We start from the raw sequence: 21,715 nt of genomic DNA, 5'->3' as shown, positions 1-21,715 counted from the left end.
CCCCATGAATTGCAGCACGCCAGGCCTCCCTGAGTTCACCAACTCCTGGAGTTCACTCAGACTCACGGCCATCGAGTCGGTGATGCCATCCAGCCATCTCATCCTCTGTCGTCCCCTTTTCCTCCGGCCCCCAATGCCTCCCAGCATCAGAGTCTTTTCCAATGAGTCAACTCTTCCCATGAGGTGGCCAAAGTACTGGAGTTTCAGCTTCAGCATCATTCCCTCCAAAGAAATCCCAGGGCTGATCTCCTTCAGAATGGACTGGCTGGATCTCCTTGCAGTCCAAGGGACTCTCAAGAGTCTTCTCCAACACCACAGTTCAAAAGCATCAATTCTTCAGTGCTCAGCCTTCTTCACAGTCCAACTCTCACATCCATACATGACCACAGGAAAAACCATAGCCTTCACTAGACGGACTTTGTTGGCAAAGTAATGTCTCTGCTTTTCAACATGCTATCTAGGTTGGTCATAACTTTCCTTCCAAGGAGTAAGCGTCTTTTAATTTCATGGATGCAGTCACCATCTGCAGTGATTTTGGAGCCTAGAAAAAGAAAGTCTGACACTATTTCCCCATCTATTTCCCATGAAGTGATGGGACCGGATGCCATGATCTCTTTAAGCCAACTTTTTCACTCTCCACTTTCACTTTCATCAAGAGGCTTTTGAGTTCCTCTTCACTTTCTGCCATAAGGGTGGTGTCATCTGCATATCTGAGGTTATTGATATTTCTCCCGGCAATCTTGATTTCAGCTTGTGTTTCTTCCAGTCCAGCGTTTCTCATGATGTACTCTTCATAGAAGTTAAATAAGCAGGGTGACAATATACAGCCTTGACATACTCCTTTTCCTATTTGGAACCAGTCTGTTGTTCCATGTCCAGTTCTAACTGTTGCTTCCTGACCTGCATACAGATTTCTCAAGAGGCAGGTCAGGTGGTCTGGTATTCCCATCTCTTTCAGAATTTTCCACAGTTTATTGTGATCCACACAGTCAAAAGCTTTGGCATAGTCAATAAAGCAGAAATAGATGTTTTTCTGGAACTCTCTTGCTTTTTCCATGATCCAGCGGATGTTGGCAATTTGATCTCTGGTTCCTCTGCCTTTTCTCAAACCAGCCTGAACATCAGGAAGTTCAGGGTTCACATATTGCTGAAGCCTGGCTTGGAGAATTTTGAGCATTACTTTACTAGCATGTCGGAGAAGGCAATGGCACCCCACTCCAGTAGTAATGCCTGGAAAATCCCATGGATGGAGGAGCCTGGTAGGCTGCAGTCCATGGGGTCGCTAAGAGTCAGACACGACTAGGCGACTTCACTTTCACTTTTCACTTTCATGCATTGGAGAAGGAAATGGCAACCCACTCCAGTGTTCTTGCCTGGAGAATCCCAGGGACGGGGGAGTCTGGTAGGCTACCGTCTATGGGGTTGGACAGAGTCAGACACGACTGAAGTGACTTAGCATAGCATAGCATAGCATTACTAGCATGTGAGATGAGTGCAATTGTGCAGTAGTTTGAGCATTCTTTGGCATTGCCTTTCTCTGGGATTGGAATGAAAACTGACCTTTTCCAGTCCTGTGGCCACTGCTGAGTTTTCCAAATTTGCTGGCATATTGAGTGTAGCACTTTCACAGCATCATCTTTCAGGATTTGAAATAGCTCAACTGGAATTTCATCACCTCCACTAGCTTTGTTCGTAGTGATGCTTTCTAAGGCCCACTTGACTTCACATTCCAGGATGTCTGGCTCTAGGTAGTGATTACACCATCGTGATTATCTGGGACATGAAGATCTTTTTTGTACAGTTCTGTGTATACTTGCCACCTCTTCCTGATATCTTCTGCTTCTGTTAGGTCCATCTCTGGGCTCGCTGAATTCAATCCTTTCATATGCACCTCAGCTACCTGGGGCCAAATTCTGTTTCTTGATTGTTTATATCCTCAATTTCTTGCTCAACATTGCTGTTCAGTTGCTAAGACCTGTCCAACTCTTTGCAACTCCATGAATTGCAGCATGCCAGGCTCCCCTGTCTTTTACTATCTCCTGGAGTTTGCTCCAACTCATGTCCATTGAGTCAGTGATGCCATCCAATAATCCTATCCTCAGTCTCCTGTTTCTCTTCCTGCCCTCAATCTTTCCCAGCATCAGGGTCTTTTCTAAGTCAGCTCTTTGCATCAGGTGGCAGAAGTGTTGGAGCCTCAGCAACAGTCCTTCCAATGAATATTCAGGGTTGATTTGCTTTAGAATTGCCTGGTTTGATCTTCCTGCATCCAAGGGACTCTGAAGAGCGTTGTCCAGCATCACCATTGGAATGCATCAATTCTTTGGCACTCAGCCTTCTCTATGGTCCAGCTCTCACATCCCTACATGACTCCTGGAAAAACCATAGCTTTGACTACACTGATCTTTGTCGGTAAAGTGATATCTCTGCTTCTTAATATGCTGTCTAGGTTTGTCATAGCTTTTTTCCAAAGGAGCAAGTGTCTTTGAATCTCATGGCTGCAGTCACCATCCACAGTGATTTTGGAGCCCAAGAAAATAAACTCTGTCAATGTTTCCATTGTTTCCCCATCTATTTGCCACCAAGTGATGCCATGATCTTAGTTTTTTGAATGTTGATTTTTAAGCCAGCTTTTTCACTCTCCTCTTTCACTTTCATTAAGAGGTACTTTAGTTCTTTGCTTTCTGCCATAAGGGTGGTATCATCTGAGTATCTGAGATTATTGCTATTTCTCCCGGCAGTCTTCATTCCAGCTTGTGCTTCATCTAGCCTGGCATTTACCATTATGTCCACTGCATAGAAGTTAAATAAGCAGGGTGACAATATACAGCCTTGACATACTCCCTTCCACGTCCAGTTCTAACTGTTGCTTCTTGACCTGCACACAGATTTCTCAAGAAGCAGGTCAGGTAGTCTGGTATTCCCATCTCTTGAAGAATTTTCCACAGTTTGTGGTGATCCACAGTGAAAGGCTTTAGCATAGTCAATGAAGCAGAAGTAGATGTTTTTCTGGAATTCTCTTGCTTCTTGCTTTTTTTCTATGATCCAAAAGATGTTGGCAATTTGATCTCTGGCTCCTCTGCCTTTTCTAAACCCAGCTTGAATATCTGGAAGTTCTCGGTTTACATACTGTTGAGGCCTAGCTTGGGGAATTTTGAGGATTACTTTGTTAGCGTTTGAGATGAGTGCAACTATGCAGTAGTTTGAACATTCCCTGGCACTGCCTTTCTTTGGAACTGGAGTGAAAATTGACCTTTTCCAGTCCTGTGGTGAGTGCTGAATTTAGCAACATTGTACAGGAGGAGTCATCAAAACCATCCCCAAGAGGAAATGCAAAAAGGCAAAATGGCTGTCCGAGGAGGCCTTACAATAGCTGAGAAAAGAAGAGAAGCAAAAGGGAAAGGAGAAAGCAAAGACATACCCATCTGAATGCAAAATTCCAAAGAATAGCAAGAAGAAATAAGAAAGCCTTCCTCAGTGATCAGGGCGAAGAAATAGAGGAAAACAATAAAATGGCAAAGACAGAGATCTCTTCAAGAATATTACAGATACCAAGGGAACCTTTCATGCAAAGATGGGCGCAATAAAGGACAGAAATGGTTTGGTCCTAACAAAAGCAGAAGATATTAAGAAGAGGTGGCAAGCATATACAGAAGAACTGTACAAAAAAGATCTTTATGACCCAGATAATCACGATGGTGTGATCACTCACCTGCTGCTGCTGCTGCTAAGTCGCTTCAGTCGTGTCTGACTCTGTGCAACCCCATAGACGGCAGCCCTCCAGGCTCCCCCGTCCCTGGGATTCTCCAGGCAAGAACACTGGAGTGGGTTGCCATTTCCTTCTCCAATGCATGAAAGTGAAAAGTGAAAGTGAAGTCGCTCAGTCGTGTCCGACTCTTAGCGACCCCATGGACTGCAGCCTACCAGGCTCCGCCATCCACGGGATTTTCCAGGCAAGAGTACTGGAGTGGGGTGCCATTGCCTTCTCTGGATCACTCACCTAGAGCCAGACTATCCTAGAGTGCTAAATCACGTGGGCCTTAGGAAGCATCACTACAAACAAAGCTAGTGCAGGTGATGGAATTCCAGTTGAGCTATTTCAAATCCTAAAAGATGATGCTGTGAGAGTGTTGCACTCAATATGCCAGCGAATTTAGAAAATTCAGCAGTGGTCAGAGGACTGGAAAAGATCAGTTTTTTATAGTTTTAGCTTGTTTAATTTTATTATTCCTTTCAAGTACATTTTCATGCCTAGTATGAGTTAAAGGTCGAGATACATTCTGTTGTTGTTTAAAAGACTACCCTTTCCCTACTGAATTACCTTGGCACTTCTGTTAAAAAACAGCTGACCTGTATATGTAAGTCTATTTTTTTTAATTATGTGTTCCATCAATCTATGTCTGTCCTTAGACCAATACCACACTGTCTTGATTACAGTAGCTGTTGAAGTCAGTTCATATAAAAAACTGAACGTTCCTTTTCAAAATTATTCGGATTTGGGAGTCTCCTCCACATTTCTTTATAAATTTTAGAGTCAACTTGTCAATTTCCACCAAAAACAGCCTTCTGAGATTCTGACTGCAATCATGTTGAACCTACAGGTTAATTTGGAGAGAACTGACATCTTAAAAACACTGTGTCTTCTAATCCATGAACATGGTATGTCTCTCCATTTCTTTAGGTATTCTTTAATTTCTCCCAGTCTTTGGTAGTTTTCAGCATACAAGTCTTGCATTTATTTTGTTACATTTATCACTACATTTTCAGATTTTATAAATTGCAAATGGTAATTTTTATTTCAACTTCCAACTGTTTGTTGATGGTATATAGGGATAGTTAATTTTTCTACAATCACCTTGATAAACTCAATTACTGGTTCTAATACTTTTTAAAAATAAATTTTTAAGGATTTTCTACATAAATGGTCACGTTGCAACTGTTAAATTACTCGAGTGCTTCAGAGATTTTAAAAACAATTTCTGCGAGAATGTCTAACTTAAACTGTATTCCCTTCACCTTCCTATGGGGTTCCCTTGTAACTCAGCTGGTAAAGAATCTGCCTGCAGTGTGGGTGACCTGGGTTCGATCCCTGGGTTGGGACGATCCCATGAAGAAAGGAAAGGCTACCCACTCCAGTGTTCTAGCCAGGAGAATTCCATCGGGTCGCAAAGAGTTGGACACGACTGAGCAACTTTCACTTTCACCATCCTATGCCCTCTTAAGTATATCCCAAGCAGTACCTATTATAAAAATCTAGGTTCAATATATAACTTTTTATCACAAATCCACTTGTAGTAAGCAGAACAATGACTCCATAGACATCCAGTATCTAGATCTGTAAATACGTTACCTTCCATGGCAAAAGAAACTTTGCAGATATAATTAAGGGCACTGAGATGGTGTTCTTTTGAATTATCTAGGTACACTCAACATAATCATGGCAGTGACGTAAGCAGAGAGCGAGAGATCTGAAGACAGCACCATGAAGATGGAGGAAGTGGCCAAGAAGCACGCATCCCAGGTGAGCTCTTAAGTTGGAAAACAGTTTCTGTCTAGAGTCTCCCAAAGGAACACATTTGATTTTAGCTCAGTAAGACTCATTTTGGACACCAACCTCCAATATAAGATGATACATTTGTGTTGTTTTAAGTCACTAGGTTTGTGATGATTTCTAGTATCAGCAATAGGAAATTAATATACTAGTGATGATCATTTCACTTCAGTAAATATACTTCTGCTAGCTTTTTGGCACCACGCACTATCACCACCCTACACCAAAAGCACCTTTCACAAGTAGAACTGAATGAACTACTACCAAAAGTCTAGACTATATGCGTGCGCACACGCACACGCGAGTGCGCGCGCACACACACACACACACACAGAGTTGAATGTTACCCAGCCAAAACAAGAATGAATGGTTGGACCTAGAAAATACTACACTTAGTGAAGTAAATCAGACAAGACCAAGTATATGATAACATTTATATGGGGAATCTAAAAACTAACACACTGAGAATTTCCTGGTGGTCCAGACTCAAAGACAGAGAAAACAAATAAATGGTTATCAAAGGTGAGGGGAGGGACAAATTAGGAGTATGGGATTAACAGACACAGACTACTCTACATAAAACAGATAAGCAACAAGGATTTACTGTATATCACAGGGAATTATATTCAACATCTTATAATAATCTATAAAGGAAAATAACCTGAAAAAATTTATAACTGATTTACTATGCTGCACACCTGAAACACATTATAAACCAACTATACTTCAATTTTTTTAAAGTCCAGAATAAATCATAATTTTTTGTAAATCTTCTTACACTGGAAGATAAAGCTATCCTAAATATGATTTGTTACAAAATTTTAAAAATTCCTTTGATTTTCTTTTTAAGTTGGTATTCAAGATGATCACTTGAAACACACTCTTTAAAAAAGATCAGTGGGAAACATCTGAGGATCTGTCATCAATGACTCTTAGAAGCAACCACTTGGATCTCAGAAAATGAAGACCAAAAGTTGTTGTGGAGCGGGGAGTGAAAAGAATGGAGGATTACTAGCAAGATTATAATTATCTCCCCTTTGGACCCTCAAAGTCCTTACATTTACCACTCGAAATGCATATGAACATGAAACCAGCACAAATTTCCAATAGCATCTCATGTAAGCTCTTATTTTGTCTTAAGCAAAATACTTTCAAAAAGTCATTTCTATATGATATTATAGGTAAATGCCATTCGCAGTTAACAAAACTCCATGTAACATCTTAGGCAAAAAATACTGCCACTGATAAATGTACATGACTAACTGAAAATGCACCTACAGGTCTCCTCTTTAAAATGATGACTGAACCCATATCTTGGCTTTAGTAGTTGACTGGAAGAGGTGGGGATTTCTTTAATTTTACTCTACTCCAAGAAAGCAGTAAAATGAAAAGTTTTCACATGGAAGACTTCTCAACCAGTAAAGAATATTCCTGTTAGCTACATGATATGCCTTGAAGCTAATTAAAAACAGTGACACGTAAATTTGCTCAGCAAGACGTAAGTCATCAGTGAAGTCTTTAAAAAATACAAAGGTCTGATCATGATTCAAAGTTCAGTAAGACCCCCAAATATTTTATACCCTCAATAATAATTATAGACCCTCAATAACAGAGGTTTTTAATTAACAATAATAGTAAATACTAGCATAGAAGCAACAAGAGGCAGGGAATTCAGGAACCAGCACAGACCATGAGGGAGATGAAATAAATCTTTGCAGTGAGGCTCAACAAGGACAGGGACAACTGGTCACCAAGCAGTTGTCCCTGCTTGTCCCTTCTAGCAGAGTCTAGAAGCAAAGCTTAGACTCACACCTGGCTTTACTAACTTACCCAAGGACACTGCTTTCCAATTCTACCGTGCTAATTCTATGGTACAGGGAGATAATCAGTACCTGACCTAAGGATGTAACTGCAGAAACAGAAACAAGTTATACGGAAGACCCCCCTTCCAAACAAAAACACTTAAGGACTTCTCTGTTGATTTGATCAATTCATAGAATAAAGTTTAGTCATCAGAAAAAAAAATTCTGTTTTGTTGAAATTGGTATTTTGAAGTTAGGCTGGTTATGCTATTAAAAGCAAAGAGATAAAGTAAAACAAAGACTCTGCCCACACTTGAATACATTTAGCAATAACCTCTCTGACGAAGACCTTACGTCTGGTGGTGGTGGTGGTGCTTTATTTGCTAAGTTGTGTTCATCGGCTGTTTGCAAACCCATGGACTGTAGCCCGCTCCTCTGTCCATGGAACTTCCCAGGTTACTGGAGTGGGTTGCCGTTTCCTTCTCCAGGGGATCTTCCCAAACCAGGGATTGAACCAGAGTCTCCTGCACTGCAGGCAGATTCTTTATCAACTGAGCCACCAGGGAAGCCCTTATGTCAGCTTGAAGGTGATAATCTCTTCCCTCAAAATAATCTCTTCTATCACAAATTTCAACTACAAAAGCATGTATTTTCTTTCAAGCATGTAACATGCAGCTAGCAACACACACTCTGGAGCTAAATCTCCTGGGTTCAAAATCTTGACTCTATGGTCCAGATTCCCAACTCCATCTCATCCAGTAAAGCTGGGAATTTCCTCTAATGCTTATACCTGCTCCTCTGGCCAATACTCCTAGGCTGGGTTCTAGAGATAGCTGAGATATGCTGAAACACTGACGTGGTCTGCTGATATTGTCTGCTGATACTGTCGTTGTTTAGTTGCTAAGCTGTGTCTGACCCTCTGCGACCCCAAGGACTGTAGCCCCCCAGGTTCCTCTGTCCACAGGATTTTGCAGGCAAGGATACTGGAGGGGGTTGCCTTATCCTCCTCCAGAGGAATCTTCCTGACCCAGGGAGTCAACCTGAGTCTCCTGCTTGTCAGGGGGATTCCAAAGCACTGAGCCACCTGGGAAGTCGGGTCTGCCAATATACTGGAGGAAAACACACACTATCAAACAACGCTGTAAGGTCCCCAAGTCTACCCGCAAGTGTGCTACTTCACTAAGAGGACTCAACGTACATGTGTACTCACGGCTACGATTTCTTACAGCAGAAGGATACCAAGCGTACTGGCAAAAGGAAAAGGTACGAAACGTGAAATCCGGGAGAAATCAGGCACAGGTGTGCAGAAGGCCTCTTCCAGCGGGGCTGCACTCAACAAACTTCTCCACAGTGAGTTCAGACAGTGGGTGTGAAATGCTGCCAGCCAGGGAAGCTCTTCAGAGATTCCGTGCCTAGGGCTTTTACCTGCGAGCTTGCCTAGCCCATATGCAATCTCCAGACTCCCAGAAGAAAAAGAGGTGTCCAGAAGAAACCATACTATATGCACAATGAGTTTAGGCACAGTGACCGACATGACTTAGGGTGATGAGACCCTTCCACATCCAAGCCCCCGGATGCCACTCAGGGGCCAACTCTGGAATCAATCCTGCTTCCAACAGACCAGCAAATCCTTTAATGTAGACTTCATCTTCCTGTTCCTCGATTAATTCCCAGCTCCCAGAAAAGTGCCTGAAATATATGGTAGCCATCAAAAAATTTTTTCATGAAAAAATTTCTGGCTCTACCATTTCCCAACTGGGCAACACTGGGAAGTTACTTAAGTTCTGTGTGCCTCAGTTTCCTTCACTTGTATTACCAACCTCAAAAGATTACATTGAGGACTAATTATATGTTAATATGTGTAAAATATTTGATAAATACTTGATAAATACTTGCCACCAGTGGCTGGCAAGAATGAAGCACTATATAATTTGTGTATCTATCAATACGCCAGCAAATTTGGAAAACTCAGCAGTGGCCAGAGCACTGGAAAAGGTCAGTTTTCATTCCAATCCTAAAGAAAGGCAATGCCAAAGAATGCTCAAACTACTGCACAATTGCACTCATCTCACATGCTAGTAAAGTGAAGTCACTCAAAGTAATGCTCAAAATTCTCCAAGCCAGGCTTCAGAAATACGTGAACCATGAACTTCCTGATGTTCAAGCTGGTTTGAGAAAAGGCACAGGAACTAGAGATCAAATTGCCAGCATCCACTGGATCATGGAAAAAGCAAGAGAGTTCCAGAAAAACATCTATTTCTGCTTTATTGACTATGCCAAAGCTTCTGACTGTGTGGATCACAAGAAACTGTGGAAAATTCTGAAAGAGATGGGAATACCAGACCACCTGACCTGCCTCTTGAGAAATCTGTATGCAGGTCAGGAAGCAACAGTTAGAACTGGACATGGAACAACAGACTGGTTCCAAATAGGAAAAGGAGTACATCAAGGCTGTATATTGTCACCCTGCTTATTTAACTTCTATGCAGAGTACATCATGAGAAATGCTGGACTGGAAGAAACACAAGCTGGAATCAAGATTGCCGGGAGAAATATCAATAACCTCAGATATGCAGATGACACCACCCTTATGGCAGAAAGTGAAGAGGAACTAAAAAGCCTCTTGATAAAAGTGAAAGTGGAGAGTGAAAAAGTTGGCTTAAAGCTCAACATTCAGAAAACGAAGATCATGGCATCTGGTCCCATCACTTCATGGGAAATAGATGGGGAAACAGTGAAAACAGTGTCAGACTTCATTTTTGGGGGCTCCAAAATCACTGCAGATGGTGACTGCAGCCATGAAATTAAAAGACGCTTACTCCTTGGAAGGAAAGTTATGACCAACCTAGATAGCATATTGAAAAGCAGAGACATTAATTTGCCAACAAAGGTCTGTCTAGTCAAGGCTATGGTTTTTCCTGTGGTCATGTATGGATGTGAGAGTTGGACTGTGAAGAAGGCTGAGTGCCGAAGAATTGATGCTTTTGAACTGTGGTGTTGGAGAAGACTCTTGAGAGTCCCTTGGACTGCAAGGAGATCCAGCCAGTCCATTCTGAAAGAGATCAGCCCTGGGATTTCTCTGGAAGAAATGATGCTAAAGCTGAAACTCCAGTATTTTGGCCACCTGATGCCAAGAGCTGACTCATTGGAAAAGACTCTGATGCTGAGAGGGATTGGGGGGCAGGAGGAGAAGGGGACGACAGAGGATGAGATGGCTGGATGGCATCACTGACTCGATGGACGTGAGTCTGAGTGAACTCCAGGAGTTGGTGATGGACAGGAAGGCCTGGCGTGCTGCAATTCATGAGGTCGCAAAGAGTCGGACATGACTGAGCTACTGAACTAAACTGAACCTTAGTTTTTTGTTTGTTTGAATTTTCAACCTTACAGTTTTACCTTCACCAAATTACAATGAATTTTCCCAATACTAAATTTCTAATGAACCTATAATCTACACATAGATTACAATTTAACTGATCATTGTTTCTTATCTACTGAGATCCCTAACTACTTTATGGACCACATCCAGAACTTTTTTAGCACATTTGACAGTACCTGACATGATACTTGACCTTTGCAGTGCCCAGAAAATACTGACTTACCAACAAAAATTGTATGTTTGTTAAATCAACTTTTTACAGTGGTCAGCATGTAACACAGTCAACACTTTTGATAATAATTGCAACTGAAACAAAACGGTTTCCAAGTTTCTTTGATCTTCCTCTATTGAGAAGAGAAAAATGAGTTGATTCTATCCAGGGAAAAGACTGGTAATAGCAGCAGCAGCAGCAAGGAAAAGGCTTGAGTTTACAATGTACAGAATTATAATGTCAATATTTGACCTTGCCTTACAGAGAGAATGGGTTGGAGTCCATAAAGGTCAGTAAGGGCTATATACACATCTTATACAGCAAGAATTAAGATACAAATTCACTTAAGTACTGAAATCAAGTCATGAAAGCCTATACTTTATAGTAACTATTTTTTAATTATTGATTTATTTTTGAGGCTACAAAATACTGATGTTTAGACACTCATTCAACATAAATGATGTATCGTTCCTAACGTATTTCACTTGTTTATAACTGAATCAGTTCTTTTTAACTGGATAATTGCTTTTTTTGTTTCCACCACACAACGTGAACCATAAGTTTACATATATCCCCTCCCTCTGGAGCCTTCCTCCCCACTTTCCACCCCTCTAAATCGTCACAGAGCACCGGGCCGAGCTCCCTGTGTTGCACAGCAGCTCCCCACTAGCAATCTACATCACAGATGGTAATGTATATATGTCACTGCTGCTCTCTCAGTCCATCCCACCTTCTCCTTCTCCCCAGCGTTGACAGGCCAGTTCTCTACATCTGTGTCTCTATTCTTGCCCTGGATATAGGTTGATCGGTACCATTTTTCTAGATTCCATGTATGTGCATTAATATATGATATTTGTTTTTCTCTTTCTGACTTACTTTATACTGTATAACAGGCTCTAGGTTCATCCACCTCAATTCAACAGACTCAAATTTGTTTCTTTTTATGGCCAAGTAATATTCCATTGTGTCTATGTACCCCAATTTCTTTACCCATTAATCTTTTGATGGATAGGTTGCTTTCATGTCCTGACTGTAAATAGTGCTACAATGAACACCGAGATATATGCATCTTTTTGAATTATGGTTTTATGGCACCCTACTCCAGTACTCTTGCCTGGAAAATCCCATGGACAGAGGAGCCTGGTAGGCTGCAGTACACGGAGTCACTAAGAGTCAGATTCAACTGAGCAACTTCACTTTCACTTTTCACTTTCATGCATTAGAGAAGGAAATGACAATCCACTCCAGTGTTCTTGCCTGGAGAATTTCAGGGATGTGGGAGCCTGGTGGGCTGCCGTCTATGGGGTCACACAGAGTTGGACACGACTGAAGTGACTTAGCAGCAGCAGCAGGATGAACATTTCAATCTTTAAAAAAAGAAAGACGAAGACGATGAACTGGGAGAAAAAAAGCAGGGGACCACATGCAGCCAAAGTTATAAACTGATGAGTCAGAGAGACGCGTGTTTTCCATACCAGCTCCAATGTCAGAACTCTACACATAATCAAAAGGGGAAACCTGAGAATCCACAGAATTCTGGGAACAGAGCATCAGACTGAAGTTTAACATTCTGAGAGAAACTTTAGATTGATAGGTCTCTTTTCTGGGTGCAGCAGACCTGGGTATGGCATAAGCCCTCTTGGAGGAGGTCGCCATTAACCCCACCATAGAGCCGCCAGAGCTTACACAGGACTGGGAAACAAGACTCTTGGAAGAAACAAACAGAACCTTATGTGCACCAGGACCCAGGAGAAAGGAGCAGTGACCCCACAGGAGACTGACCCAGACTTGCCCATGAGGGTCCGAAGTCTCTAGCAAACGCGTGGGTCAGCGGTGGCTGCTGCAGGGTCGGGGGCACTGAATGCAGCAGACCCCCTTCTGAAAGAGGTCCCCATTATCCTCATTCAGTTCAGTCGCTCAGTTGTGTCCAACTCTTTGCAACCCCATGAATCGCAGTACACCAGGCCTTCCTGTCCATCACCAACTCCCGGAGTTCACTCAAACTCATGTCCACCAAGTCAGTGATGCCATCCAGCCATCTCATCCTCTGTTGTTCCCTTCTCCTCTTGCCCCCAATCCCTCCCAGCATCAGAGTCTTTTCCAATGAGTCAACTCTTCGCATGAGGTGGCCAAAGTACTGGAGTTTCAGCTTTAGCATCATTCCTTCCAAAGAACACCCAGGGCTGAACTCCTTTAGAATGGACTAGCTGGATCTCCTTGCAGTCCAAGGGACTCTCAAGAGTCTTCTCCAACACCACAGTTCAAAAGCATCAATTCTTCGGCGCTCAGCCTTCTTCACAGTCCAACTCTCACATCCATACATGACCACAGGAAAAACCATAGCCTTGACTAGACAGACCTTTGTTGGCAAAGTAATGTCTCTGGCTTTTTAATATGCTATCTAGGTTGGTCATAACTTTTCTTTCAAGGAGTAAGCATCTTTTAATTTCATGGCTGCAGTCACCATCTGCAGTGATTTTGGAGCCCCCAAAAATAAAGTCTGACACTGTTTCCACTGTTATCCTCATTACCTGCACCATTACTGGACTCAGGTCAAATATCAGGGAGGGAAAACAGCCCCGATCATCAACAGAAAATGGGATTAAAGATTTACTGAGCATGGCCCCGCCCATCAGGACAAGACCCAGATTCCCCCTCAGTCAGTCTCTCCCATCAGGAAGCTTCCATGAGCCTCTTATCCTTCTCCATCAGAGGGCAGACAGAATGAAAACCACAATCACAGAAAACTACTCAATCTGGTAACACGGACCAGAGCCTCGTCTAACTCAATGAAACTATGAACCATGCCGTGTAGGGCCACCCAAGATGGACCAGTCATGGTGGAGAGTTCTGACAAAACGTGGTCCACTGGAGAAGGGAATGGCAAACCACTTCAGTATTCTTGCCTTGAGAACCCCATGGACAGTATGAAAAGGCAAAATTACAGGAGACTGAAAGATGAACTCCCCAGGTCAGTAGGAGCCCAATGTGCTACTTCTCCAACATGGAGAAGAGTGGAGAAGTAACTCCAGAAAGAATGAAGGGATGGAGCCAAAGCAAAAAGAACACCCAGCTGTAGATGTGACTAGTGATGGAAGCAAAGTCCAATGCTCTAGAGAGCAATATTGCACAGGAACCTGGAATGTTAGGCCCATGAATCAAAGCAAATTGGAAGTGGTCAAACAGGAGATGGCAAGAGTGAACGTCAACATTTTAGGAATCAGCAAACTAAAATGGACTGGAATGGGTGAATTTAACTCAGATGACCATTATATCTACTACTGCGGGCAGGAATCCTTAGAAGAAATGGAGTAGCCATCATAGTCAACAAAAGAGTCCAAAATGCAGTACTTGGATGCAATCTCAAAAACAACAGAATGATCTCTGTTCGTTTCCAAGGTAAACCATTCAATATCACAGTAACCCAAGTCTATGTCCCGACCACTAATTGCACTCATCCCACATGCTGGCAAAGTAATGCTCAAAAGTCTCCAAGCCCGTACGTGAACCATGAACTTCCATATGTTCAACCTAGATTTATAAAAGGCAGAGGAACCGGAGATCAAATTGCCAACATCCACTGGATCATCAAAAAAGCAAGAGAGTTCCAGAAAAACATCTATTTCTGCTTTACTGACTATGCCAAGCCTTTGACTGTGTGGATCACAACAAACTGTGGAAAATTCTGAAAGAGACAGGAATACCAAATCATCTGATCTGCCTCCTGAGAAATCTGTATGCAGGTCAGGAAGCAACAGTTAAAACTGGATATGGAACAACAGACTGGTTCCAAATTGGGAAAGGAATATGTCAAAGCTGTATATTGTCACTCTGCTTATTTAACTTCTAAGCAGAGTACATCATGAGAAACGCTGGGCTGGAAGAAGCACAAGCTGGAATCAAGATTGCTAGGAGAAATATCAATAACCTCGGATATGCAGATGACACCACCCTTATGGCAGAAAGCAAAGAAGAACTAAAGAGCCTCTTGATGAACGTGAAAGAGGAGAGTGAAAAAGTTGGCTTAAAACTCAATATTCAGAAAACTAAGATCATGGCATCCGGTTCCATCACTTCAATACAAACTGAGACAGACTATTTTTTTGGGCTCCAAAATCACTGCAGATGGTGACTGCAGCCATGAAATTAAAAGGCGGCTTGCTTCTTGGAAGAAAAGCTATGACCAACCTAGACAGCATGTTAAAAAGCAGAGATATTACTTTGCCAACAAAGGTCCATCTAGTCAAAGCTTTCATTTTTCCAGTAATCATGTATGGGTGTGCGAGTTGGGCTATAAAGAAATCTGAGCGTCGAACAATTGATGCTTTTGAACTGTGGTGTTGGAGAAAACTCTTGAGAGTCCCTTGGACTGCAAGGAGATCCAACCAGCCAATCCTTAAGGAAATCAACCCTGAACACTCTTTGGAAGGACTGATGCTGAGGCTGAAACTCCAATACTTTGGCCACCTGATGCGAAGAACTGACTCACTGGAAAAGACCCTGATGCTGGGAAAGAGTGAGGGCGGGAAGAGAAGGGGACGGCAGAGGATGAGATGGCTGGATGGCATCACCAACTCAATGGACATGAGTCTGAGTAAACTCCAGGAGTTGGTGATGGACCGGGAGACGTGGCGTGCTGCAGTCCATGGGGTCGCAGAGTCAGACACAACTGAACTGACCTGAACTTAGAGAAATTATAATCACAGACTTCTGTTTACATAAATTTATCCTACAAGTATTAACATCATTATAAACACCAGTTCCTAGAGGTGAATTGTACTTTTTAGTAAGAATTACTTTGTTATTTCAGGGTTCCTATATAAACCTATTTTAAAGTAACAGTTAATGAAAAATGTTCACCACCCTCAGCTGCCTGTAGTGGCCTCTAGGACTGGGTCTCACAGCTCCATTTCACTCTTCTAATTTGTGAAGAGGTCAGAAAGCCTAGGCTCCCTTGATGGGAGAGGACTGGACCTAAGTTAGGTCTGCAGCAGGGCATGTGGATGGCACAGGCTTGGCAGCTGCCATCTTTCCACAGTTAGGACAGCCGACATATATGCCCAATAGGCACTGACTGGCCACAGCAGCCTGGCTGTCCAATCAGCTGAAGGGAGAGATGCAGCCGCGGCAGTGGTGGCAGAGGCAGTGGTGTGTGGCCTTGAAATCAGAAGGCCAGGAGAGATTCCCTGACCTCAGCTCCTCCAGCCCTTTCGACAGTGTTGTGGAGGGTCTACTTAACAGATATCATGATGGCTCCAGTGGTTCCGTTTCCTGTCCTATCCGCTGACTTACAATACATTCACCTTAGGACAGTTCAAGTCCTCTTACATTCTGGCCGGGACCACTATTATAAGCAAGTGACCAGGTGGCTGGCTCTCGCCACTCCAGTTCCTCCTCTGACCAGTCACTGCCAAGTCTGATCGTGCTTTAAGACAGCATATTCAAAAGCAGAGATATTACTTTGCCAACAAAGTTTACCCACAGGCCGAAAGGTGTACACTCATCCACATATCTGCCGCCTGTCCTCAGCTCTGTGCTTTCACATCCGCCCTTTCAAAGGTATCTGCTGAGCTGCATCTCACCTGCTGCGCCCAGGACTGGGGCTACAAGGCAAAACAAGACAGACAAGGTCCCTTCCGTCTCAGAGCTACAATCCAATCCCCGATTTCCCAATAATTACCCAAATAATGTTTAATTACAACTGTGGTGAGTGTAATAAAAAACTCAAGGTGCGTCTCACATGTATAAATGGAAGCCTAATCTAACCTGGGAAGATCAGAGAGAATCAATTCCCTTGAAGAGACACTTATGCAGAAACTGGAAGATAGGTAAACTGACCAGATAAAAATTGTCAGCTTCCTGGGCAAAAGAAAAGAGCATGTGCAAAGGCCCTGAGACAGCACTCTAGGCGCTGTGAAGACAATCAAGGGACACAAGCTAGGTGCAAGGCGAGCAGCAGTCCACAGTAAGTGGCCAGCGAGGCACGGCTCACACTGTTCCAACAGTGTCCTGAGTGCACTGTTCTGAAATGCTGCATGTGCTGAAAGGACTCATGTGCAAAAATGCAGCCCCCACCAAACAAGCTCCTTTAGGGTCTTGCAGCAAGTTTAGTGCTCGAATCCGATACAGCACTTAGCAGTGTGTCCTCAAGTCAAGACTGTGAAGAAATGAGTGTTTGATCTGGGTCAAGAGATCATACCTCTCCATACCAGGCAGTCTCTAGGGTTCAAGCATCTTCTGATTCCAACCACCCCAAAACTTACAAGGCAAGAGATGCATTTTTCATGCCAACCTATACATGCTCAGAGTGACAGCTAATATTTACTGCAGATGATAAATACTTCAAACAGTGAAGAGTACACTTTAAGTCAGCAAGGGGCTCTAAATCCTCCCTGCTCCGTGAAGTGCTGCCAACTAGTCACCGACAGAACTGCTTTCAAAGTCGTGCGGAGAGCCCACCAAGGCCTGAGAGAGGAAGGGCGGCACCATCTGCTTGCTCTTACTCTCCAGTCGCTCAACAGACTTGCTAAGAGTAGGACCAAGAGCAGGAAACTGGCACCTATTCCATCCTTTGCTCCTTCCTCCCTTCCCAAATACTATCAAAATCAGGAAGCACACACGGGTGACCCAGTAAGAAAACGTCAAAATCCAAGGGACAAACTTCTGCCAGTTGGTATAAGGCAATAGAAGAGGGAAATCTCTAGCCCTAAAGTCTAGTTCTGGTACAAAGACCCATGGGGGAAGCATACTTTTTAAGAAAGAAAATTAAGTTAACTAGGAAATAGCTTCAAAATACATGAAAAGTTTGATGCAGTTTATTAGGCAGTGAAGAAAAAAAAAAAAAACATCAATACACATATACAGTATGGAACCACTTATAATAACTGAACTGTAAAAATAAGACCTTTAGCATGTCTTTTAAAAGTATATTTAATTGTAAAGCAATTATCCTCCAGGGGCTTCCCTGGTGGCTCAGTGGTAAAGAATCTGCCTGCCATTGCAGGAGACATGGGTTCCATCCCACAGTTGGGAAGATGCCGTGCAGAAGGAAATGGCAACCCACTCCAGTCTTCTTGCCTGGGAAACCCCATGGACAGAGGAGCCTGGTGGACTACAGTCCATGGGATCACAGAAGAAGTGGACACAACTTAGCAACAATAGCAATTAAATAAAACAATTTTATGCTCCAATTTTGAAAAAAAGTACAATCAGAATTTCACTACCTACATTTACTATGTCAATTGGCACACACGCGTGCGTGGTGTCAAATCGTTTCAGTCGTGTCTGACTCTTTGCAACCCTATGGACTGTAGCCCGCCGAGTGTCTCTGTCCATGGGCTTCTCCAAACAAGAATACTGGAATGGGTTGCCAAGCCCTCGTCCAGCGGGATCCTTCTGACCCAGGAATTGAACCCAGGTCTCTTATGTCTCCCTACACTGGCAGGCTAGTTTTTTACCACTAGCGCCACATAAGAAGCCCTGTCATCTGGTATACATAATAAATCCAAAATCAAGAAATAAACCAAGATTTCTAGATCATACCAAAGACTCAAAAACTTTACAAAATATATTTAATCATAGCAACTGCCTTACTGTGTCAATTTTTTTCAATTATTACAACTATGAAATCAAGTTTCATTCAACCAGTAAGTGCTTTGAACTATTTGCCTTTTTTTTTCCCCTTGAAGGACCAAGATGAAACAATGAAATAATTTAGAAGATCGTCTTAACACTATCCTAGATTCAGTAGCATCAGGAAAAAGCGCTGACCTTTCTAAATCCTGACTGTGGCTCATGCCCTTCACACCAACCACATCCTTGAGCTCTCGGTACTCTCTTCTGTCTCACTTCCTCCAGTTCTCAAAAACAAAACCACACACACAAGACCAAACAAAACCAAAATAAAAAAGACATCCATTCAATACACATCTACTGACCTCAGTGGCAATCCAACATGTGAGGAATACTAATGCTCGCTATTTCTCACATCAGAAAAAGTAAAAGTTTTGTCCTAATGTGAGAAGTACCTGATTATATCCTTCTCCCACCTCAAAAACTATAAACGCAAATGTCAACATGTGGTAAACAATGGCTTTCTCTAAACCTATAAATTATTTTAAGAAGCATTAGTGAAAATCTGATTTTACAAAGTACCTTTTGGCAGAAAGAAATCTGAACAAAAATTATTTCTGAATAGTTTCTATAAATAAAGAAAGGGAACTGCTAAAATTCTTATTCAATCTTTAATGAACAGATCTAATACTTCCTAGCATCTAACTATGTGATTGATTCATTACTCAAAATACATACAATATAAACTCAAATACTGGCCTTTTAAAGGCCCATTTTCCAGTATTTCACTAGTGTAGTGATGAGTAATAGAGCCTCAATACAGAAAGGAATTCATTCTCCAAAAATCACACACGTAACCCATATCAGGTAAATATTAGTGCAATAATCAGGCGTGTGCAACTCACTGCCTGAAAGATTGGCCCCAAGTGACTTTACTATGATACTGAAAAGTGCTTCATAAACTTCCAGTCCAGTCACACGACCTCCCAGTAGCCGAGGACCGTCAGGGTAGTAAAGGAACCTGCCAATGGCGTGTGGCTGAGTCTTGTCAAGTATCACCTGCCCACTGAGGCGTGACTCATTTACACAGCGTTGAGGAAGAACAGGAAAGCTTCAGGAAAAGTCGAGGTCAAACAGTGCAGAAATCTTCAATTACCTTCCCAGAGACTGAATGCGGCTCCGGAGAACCCTCGGTCTCTCACCAGGGACACCAATTCACAAATAAGCCGGGTTTCATTTTTAGCCGTATGAGGGGTTTGTTTAAAAAAAAAAAAAAAAAAACAACTCTGAAACGTGTTTCCCGTGAGATTACTTATAAGACATTAAATATACATCAGTTCTCCAAAGCCGAAACGTATAGGCTAAAAATAGAGTGTCTATTTCAAAGGCTGAGGCAGAAGCCCTCCAACTGAACAAACTAAAATTAGGTTCCTCTCATGTCTGGATCTCAAGAACACCCCTTCGACGTTCAAGAGGCACACAGACCAGGGTCCACATATAGACTCCCCTGGACTAGCCGGTCGAAGAGAATCGAGTTAAAACCTTCAGCAACAGAAGCAGCCCCGCGTCCAAGAAGACTCACGTTAACGAAACCCCTTCTCATTCGGGCCAAAATCCAGGCTGGAGCACAGCACGAACGCCCAGCCTCAAGCCCTTCCCCAGCTGCCTCGCTGAGCGCGCCCCGGGCGAGGAGTGCCGGGAGGATCGCCGGGAGGACCACTCGAGGACTGCCCCGAGGACCGGCGCACAGTCAGTCCTCCCGGTCGCCGGCCAGAGGCTGCCCCGGCCGCCCAGCCCCGCAGCGCCCGGGCGGAGAACGCGGCCCGCCCGGCCGCCCCACCCGCCGCGGCACCTGCCAGGCGGCCCGCGCCGGCCCGGCGGGAGCAGGGGACCCCGGAGCCCCGACCCGAGGGTCGCGCCGCGCTACCTTTGGCCTCGCAGTCGGCGCAGTATTTGTTGTCCTCCTCCCTCAGCAGCTTGGACAGGATGAGCTGGTGCTGCTCGTTCAGCTTCTGCGCCTTCTCCCGGCACGAGCGCGTCGCCATCGCGGCGGGGTGGACGCGGGCAGCAGCCGGGCGGGACGGGCGAGGGGCCGCGCAGCTGGACGCGCCGGGGGCCACCGGGGCCGCTCGGACTCAGCCGGGAAACGGCGGCCGCGGCGGCTGGAGCAGGAGGAGGGGCGGCGGCGGCGGCGGAGGCGGCAGGGCCGACGTGTCCCGCCTCCTCGCCGGGCCGGCCCCGCACGCACCGCCGAGCCGGCGAGGGGGAGGGGCCGGGGCCAAGGCTTCCGGGCGGCGCCGCCGGAAGGAACGGACGCTGACGCGCCGCGCATGCGCCGGGCCTCCCACGAACCCAGCCCGCGGGGCGCTTCCGCTCCGGTCTAGCGCACAGGTAGTTCCGGGAAGGTGCGGCGCCTTACGCGAAAGTGGACCGCTGGGCGCTTCCGCTCGCGCCCGGAGCCCAGGTGGTTCCGGCAAGGTGCCGCGCCTTACGCGCTTGTGGACTTCCGCGCTCTCTGCAGACGCTATCGTCGCTGGGGACCTCGAGTCTGACCCTGTAAAGGACGACCTTTCCGTGTGCTTCTTTGCCTTTGCACCTGCGGCACGACATTGGAAAGGCAGAAGTAATCGTAACTGGGCGGATTCTGTCATTCATTCAACGTTTCTTCACCGGCAAGTTGGAAACAGACACTGGGCTTGAAGCTGGAGGCCCGTATGGGACCTAATAGGCAAAACTGCCTGTTCTATTGTAGGGGTTGTGACATGTGTTATTGAAGGCCGACGTCGGTTGGTGGCCACTGTGCGCCTTGAGCTATTAAGTCATCCAGTCCTTAACACAGGCCTGAATAGTGTTGTCCGCATCCTACACATGGGGACATCCTTGCTTCCCAGGTGGCTAAGACGGTGAAGAATCTTCTTGCAATGCAAGAGACACAGGTTTGATCCCTGGGCTGGGAAGATCCCCTGGAGAAGGGAAAGGCTACCCATTCCAGTCTTCTTGCCAGGAGAATTCCGTGGACAGAGGAGCCTGGCGGGCTACAGTCCATGGGGTCGCAAGGAGTCGGACACGACTGAGCGACTAACACACTAACACACACGTCCTACAGAAGGGCCATGTGGCCTGGAGGAGTGAGAGGATTTGGCCCCACTGCTCCATCCAGGAGCTGAGATTCAGTACCAGAGTAAGGCCTCCCTCCCGTAAGG

At 44.4% G+C, this 21,715-nt stretch overlaps 1 protein-coding gene across 4 annotated transcripts in view; it reads right to left on the bottom strand.

Annotated features, from left to right (window-relative positions):
* Positions 1 to 20,758, bottom strand: part of SMAP1 (small ArfGAP 1) — a 189,302-nt gene extending 168,544 nt beyond the window's left edge. Inside the window, exon 1 of one of the 4 annotated variants that reach the window (XM_061427139.1) lies at positions 20,440 to 20,758. In XM_061427139.1, coding sequence (XP_061283123.1) covers positions 20,440 to 20,557 — 118 coding nt within the window. In that variant the 5' untranslated portion in view covers positions 20,558 to 20,758. The remainder of the gene's footprint in view (positions 1 to 20,439) is intronic. The other 3 variants (XM_061427140.1, XM_061427142.1, XM_061427141.1) reach the window with 3 other exon arrangements.
* Between the last annotated feature and the right edge of the window lie 957 nt (positions 20,759 to 21,715).

Source organism: Bos javanicus, chromosome 9 (assembly GCF_032452875.1).
Source record: "Bos javanicus breed banteng chromosome 9, ARS-OSU_banteng_1.0, whole genome shotgun sequence".
NCBI lineage: Eukaryota > Metazoa > Chordata > Mammalia > Artiodactyla > Bovidae > Bos > Bos javanicus.
Note: the sequence above shows the minus strand (reverse complement) of the source record. Positions and strands in the feature narration are given on the sequence as shown.